Genomic DNA, 6,749 nt, shown 5'->3' on the forward strand with positions numbered 1-6,749 from the left:
CAGCCAGGGTTTTACATAGTATAGGCATTCAATAAAACTATTTGTTCAATGAAAAAAATAATAAACTAGTATCATCAATATTAACATTTTCAAAGGTAATAGAAGAAAACAGTTAAATCCTGGGCTGTATTTTATACAATGCATCAGCTGTATACATTTCAAGACAATCTTAAGAAAGAAACCTATTTCCAAGTAAGTGATGACACAATTTAGAAGTCTTTTTTGGTTTGTTTGGTTTGTTTTTTTGGATCAAACTCGGAACCTTGCACTTGTGAGGTAGGTGGTGGAACCACTGAGCTAAATCCCCAGCACCACAATTAAGAAATCTTTGATCTGAACTATACTTATACCATAGAAAATAAAAGCCATACGAAAAGACAAGCATGGCTATTATAAAATGATCAAGATATAAATTCAACGAGATACAAGGAATATAAATTCATATGCACCTAATGTTTCAGCACTCAATCTTATAAAGCAGACCCTATTTGGTGTCGAGAGAAAGGCACACTCCAACATGCCACTCTTACCAATGATCAGATCATCCAGACCGCCCCAAAACAAACAACAAACATCAGTTAAACTATACATCAAATGGACTGAATGTTGAACAGAACATTTCATCCAACAGCTGCAAAATGCACATTATTTTCAGGAGGACATGGAACTTTCTATAAAATACAGTATATTGGTCACAAAACAAGCTTAAACAATTAAAAATTGAAATCCTATTTTCTGACCACAATGGAATGAAATCAGAAGTCAACAAGAGGAACTTTATATATTATACAAATACATGGAGACTGAACAACATACTTTTAATAACAAGTTGTCAAATTAAGAAATTTTTAAAATTCCTAAATGAAAATGGAAACACAACATACCAAAATTTATGACAGCAAAAGCAGTACTAATGGGAGTTTATAGCAGCAGGTATCTACATTAAAAAGTAATTTAAAATAACCAAGGACTTAGAAAAGAAACAAAACAATTAGAAGGAAAAAATTAAAAAAGATCAAAGTAGACAATAAATAAAATAGTAACTAAAAACAGCAAACAATATATCCTCAACAGAAAACTTGGTTTTACAGATTAAAACAAAAGTACAAGCCCTTAACAGAACTTTTTTTTTTTTTTTTTTTTTTTTTTTTTGGTACCGGGGATCAAACTCAGGTCTTTGTGCCTGTGAGGCAGGCGCTGGAACCCCTGAGCTAAATACCCAGCCCCCTTAACAGAACTTTAACCAATAAAAAAAGACCCAAATAATGTCAGAGATGAAAAAGGAAACATTAAATCTAACACCACAGAAACACGAAGGATTGTCAGTGACTACTAAGAAGACATGTTAACAAACTGAAAAACTTAAATGATCAAATTTCTTCTGGGCATATATGACCTACAAACATAGAACCAGGAGAACATAAAAATTCTAAATAGCTCAATGAAAAGTACTAAGACTGAATCTGTAACAGAAAATCTTCCAACAGAGGCTGGATAATTTCACTATTGAATTTTAGCAAACTTTTACAGGAGTAACACAAATGCTTCTCAACCTATTTCAAAGAATTAAAAGAACAGAAACTTTTCAAAACTCAGTCTGTGAGGCCTATATTGCTGTTACCAAAAATCAGACAAAGACAAAAACAAAACAGAACATTGTACACCAGTAGGCCTGATGAACACAGATGTAAAAATTCTCAATACTAGCAAATGGAATTCAACAGCACACACATACAAATAATAAAAACATTCACCACTATCAAGTTAGTCTCATCCCAAGGATCCCAGGATGGGTTCAACATAACCAAAAATGTTAATACATCACAGCAACAAGGAGAAAAATCCATAATTATTCCAATAAATGCACAAAAAGCATTTAACAAAATTCAACATTCCTTTACAGTGAAAGTCCTAAACAAATTAGGTACAGTATAAAAGGATGGAACCTCAATACTTAGGATATATATGACAAACCCATAACCAACATCATACTGAATGCTGAAAGCATTTCTAAGATCAAGAATAAGAAAGCTGTTCACTCTCATCACTTTTATTCAATATAGTCCTAGAACTTATAGCCAGAGCAATTAGGTAAGATAAATGAAATGCATATAAATAAGTCAAACTATCTTTATTTGCAGATTATACATGTAGAATCTAAATATTGTACCAAAAGATTGTTAAATCTGATAAATTCTGTAAAGCAGCAGGATAAAAACCCAAAATCAAACACAAACATCATTAGCTTTTCTAAACACCAATAATGAATTTGTGGGAAAAGAAACCAGGAAAGCAATTCCATTTGTACTGGCTCCCCTCATCACCACCAAAAACAAAATACCACAAAACCTAGGCGTGAACTTAACCAAGGAAATGAATGACACTTGGAATGAAAAATATAAAACAATGAAAGAAATTGAAGAGGACACACAAAAAAATGCAGACTTTTGATATAGACTGGAAAGATACTGTTAAAAAGTCCATACTATCAAAAATGATCTATATATATATATATTCAGTAGAATCCCCATCAAAATATGACATTCTTCACTGAACTGGAAAGCTTAATCCTAAAATGTACATGGAAGCAGGAACTCAGACAAAATAGTTATGAGCAGATGAATATAGCTGAGGTCAACATACTGCCTAATTACCAGACATACTAGAGACACAATAACCAAAACTAGTATGACATTGGCGTAAAAATGGAAACACTCACTAAAGGAACTGACTAGAGATCCCAGAAATAAACAAACCAATCTAGAGTCAACTGATTCTTTTTTTTTTTTTTAAGAGTCAACTGATTCTTGACAAAGGTGCCAAAGATACACAGTACATTGGAGAAAGGATAGTGTTAAGAGTTGACCATTCTCTTTCACCCTGTACAAAACTCAGTTCTGATCCAAGATGGATCAAAGTCCTAAGTGAAGGATTTGACTACTAGAAGAAAACAGATACTTCAAGACATTTGTGTACAGGCAGTGATTTTCTGGACAAGACCCAAAAAGCATAGGAAACAGCAGAAACTGATAAATGGGATTACATCAAGTTAAACTGTACAGGAGAGGAAATAATTAATGGATACAACTAATGATATGGGAGGAAACAACACACCAAATATTTACCTGAGAGAGTTAATATCCAGAAAACATAAGTTAAAAAAAATTCACCAGAAAAATCAAAGGATCCAATTAAACATAAGTAAATAAGCTAAACAGATATTCCTCAAAAGAAATACAGCTGGCATATCCTGGGGAAGTAGCTCAGAAGTAAACAGTAACAATATGTGTGAGGCCCTGGGGTCAAGTCTGCAGACAAGGTGAAGAAAAACAGGAAAAAGAAGAAATACAAATGGTCAAAAAATATACTATATGAAAAAATGCTTGATATCACTATCAGGGAAATGCAACTCAAAACTGCAATAAGATACCATCTCATCCCAGTTAGAATGTCTACTATTAAAGCACACTATGAAACAAAGACTGATGAGAATGTGAAGAAGGATTTCTTATACACTGTTCGTGGGAACATAAATTAATCCAGCCACTATGCAGAACACTATGGAGATTTCACAATAAAACTCAAAATAGATCTACCATATGACCCAGCTATTCCAATTCTGGATTTATATCCAAAGGAAGTGAAGTCAGCATACTAAAGAGACCCAATGCTTGTTGAACAGTATTCATAATACCTAAGCTATGGAATCAAAATACATGCCTACTAACAGATAACTCAAATAAATTTTATATATATACAATGAAGTATCACTCAGCCAGAAGAATGAAATCCTGTCATTTGTACAAAAATGGATGGAACTGGAAGATGTTATATTAAGTAAGCCAGACACTGGACTGAATGTTTCCTTTTATTTGTGGAAGCTGAGAAATTAATCAGAATGCTGAATAATGATTGGGAAGGGTATGAGGAGTGTGAACGGAAAATGCAGTTTGGATTGAATCAATACACAATGCATGGATGTACAGAAATATCACAGAGAATCCCATTAATATATATAACTAAATATATATATCAATAAAATATATTGTTGAACTATATCCTATGAAGGTATTTATGCACTTTTTCTACTATACGGGCGAGGAGCACGGAAGAAGGCAAACAAGCACAGCTGAGTGGTAAATTTGTTGTTTTACTGTTAATTTGACACATCTGAACCAAAGCATTCACAATACTTGATATACTTTGAGGAGAATCATATACTATAGTCTTAAGACATAACCACAGAACAAGCAGAACAATTAAAGCTACATAAGGCCTTAAAAGATATCCACAGTGTATATTATTTTAATATTCATTCATTTACAAATTAAACTACATACCATTAAATTTCTTTTGCTTTCATTGTTTTAATCAGGCAGAATTCATTCAAGAAAAGGCAACGTAGTTTGTGTGTCAGCTTTATTTTTTACTATACTGGTTAATATAAAACTTACAAGTGAAATGCTTTTCTTACCTCCTATGTGCAGGAGTAACTCCATGAAATTCTCAGTAATAGCCAAAATGAAAAAGGACCAAATAGCCAGTCTAGTTGTGGTCATAAAGAACTAATGAACTTTCAGATTTTTATATGATGAAGAGTACTACAATTCTGTAAGATTAGTCAAATTTAAAACAACATTGCATACAAAAATCAGGCTTGAAAGCCCTAATTGCCTTTTAAATAACTGAATGAAAATTTTAAGTAGTTGCCTCAGAGTAACAAACTTATAAATCCAATCTAGTTAAAATCCAGTGCTATCATGACTTCTCATTTACAAGGTAACTGATTGGTAAATTGACAGATGGCATAAAAATTAAGACTTCATTTCTTTTTCTTTTCAGGATAAATGTATTATGAACAGAGAAACAGAAAGCTGAATGTATTTTACAGTAAAATAACCATTTAAGCCTCTATCCCTGTACAACAGGGTAGATCAATTTTAGTTGACTTGCATTTTTTTTTTACTCTTTTAGTTATTCTGAGTACTTGAACTGCTTTAGATACACAGCTTTGAAAGAATATTACATTTGTATACCAGGATAAATTTAGTATACTGAGGTTTAAAAATATTTATAAATGTTTCTGATATGCAAAAGCATTTGGCAATACTTTTACAGCATTTGATTTTTATAGAATTAAAATTTCATACAGTACTCATTTTGATGTTTTAAAAAAAAATTCACAGAAAAATATAAATTACATAGCCTGACTGCATGATACTGTTATTTCCAGTTTCTAGTTATGGTAATTAAAACCTTCATTAAGTCTGTTAACAAATCATTACCTGTACATTTATGAAGGCAACTGACATGATTTGCAAACAAAACCTTCAGGTTTTATGTTATTTACCAAAGAGTGCAGTTCAGCAAGAAAAGAAAACCCAGTATGCAAATTTACAGAATGTTTTACAAATTTACCAGTTCCTGTGACACAAACTGTTTCAACCTCTCAAGGTATTGCCCATAAAGTTCCACATCATTGTGTCCTGCTCCTTCAACCCACAGAGGCTCCACAGGTCTTTGGCAACGCTCAAACAATGCGAGGCCATGTGAAAAGTCAATGACTTCATCTTCAGTCCCATGAATTATTAATACTGGAGAGGTTATCTTAGAGATTTTGTCAATGCTGTAAAGAAAAGGGAGAAAAAAGGATAAGTTAATTATGCAAAAAGTATAAATTTTCTTCTGTAACAGAAATTTAATCAGAAACTGTATAATGCAGCTCAGAAGGACGCCTTAGATTTTGAGTAACATTTCAAAAGCTGGTTTTTGACTCCCAGATAGTTGGCAGCAGGCCTTCATCTTCCAAGGGAAGCTTTAGAAAGGGATTTCTCTGGAGATTGTACCAGATCAGCTCTTTAGTTCTCCACTCTTACCTATTAGCAGATAGCCAAAATTTTAAGACATCAAAAGAAAACTTCACATATAAGAAAGAGATAAAGAGAAACAATTTTTAAAAGGTAACTTGGAGGACACAAAGTACGCAGAGAACTTTACAAACAAGTCTTTTTCAAAATCCTGAGATTATTGGTATAAATGTAAAATGTGAATGGAATCTTATAAAGGAAGAAATGATCAGTGAAATAATCCAAGACTGTGTTTGCTAAGAAAAATGCTTATTTATACTATTTGCTGTGAAAAGGATGTTCAATAGTAGAGGTATTAAAACCTTAAAAAATAAAGTATGACTTTTCCAAATATTTTACTTATGGGTAGCACTGCTCCTTTTTTGGGATGTCCTATGAATGAGGGAGCTAGCCAGAACTGTAAGTCGTTAAGTGTTACATAAGCCACTTTCCTCTATAAATTCCTATCATCCAGCTAAACAGAAATGGTTTAATAGTTATCATTATCTAAAACAAAAACTCAAAACAAAATAAACACCCACAGTAGTGGATGCTTCCTTAGCATACAAGTCCTAGATATGAAAGCACTGCAGGGGGGGAGGAGAGGAGAGAGAGAGACAGAGAGGGAGAGAGAGAGAACGACAACCTTTCAAACTAAACTTCCCACAGCCTATGTTAGTGGTAAGATCACGTTTTGTTTCTCTACTAAAATGACACTTTTCTGGCCAATAATGAAAAAAACTTTTTGAAATAACCTTTGCTGTTCCAAAGAACCAAGTGACAACATAGCTTCTGACCTGTCATTCACACAAAAAAAATCCATTATGTTGCTGCCAACCAATGAAGCCTAAGATTTCTCACACCTTCTCACTCTTCAAAAGAATAAAAAAAAAAAAAAAAAAA

At 32.8% G+C, this 6,749-nt stretch overlaps 1 protein-coding gene across 2 annotated transcripts in view; it reads right to left on the bottom strand.

Moving 5' to 3' along the window:
* Positions 1 to 4,065: 4,065 nt before the first annotated feature.
* Abhd17b (abhydrolase domain containing 17B, depalmitoylase) overlaps positions 4,066 to 6,749 on the bottom strand; it is a 26,533-nt gene continuing 23,849 nt past the window's right edge. For both annotated transcript variants that reach the window (XM_010638456.2, XM_010638457.2), the window contains exon 4: positions 4,066 to 5,626. In XM_010638456.2, coding sequence (XP_010636758.1) covers positions 5,407 to 5,626 — 220 coding nt within the window. In that variant the 3' untranslated portion in view covers positions 4,066 to 5,406. The remainder of the gene's footprint in view (positions 5,627 to 6,749) is intronic.

This window comes from Fukomys damarensis, unplaced genomic scaffold (assembly GCF_012274545.1).
Source record: "Fukomys damarensis isolate Sample0158 unplaced genomic scaffold, DMR_v1.0_HiC HiC_scaffold_31, whole genome shotgun sequence".
Taxonomy (NCBI): domain Eukaryota; kingdom Metazoa; phylum Chordata; class Mammalia; order Rodentia; family Bathyergidae; genus Fukomys; species Fukomys damarensis.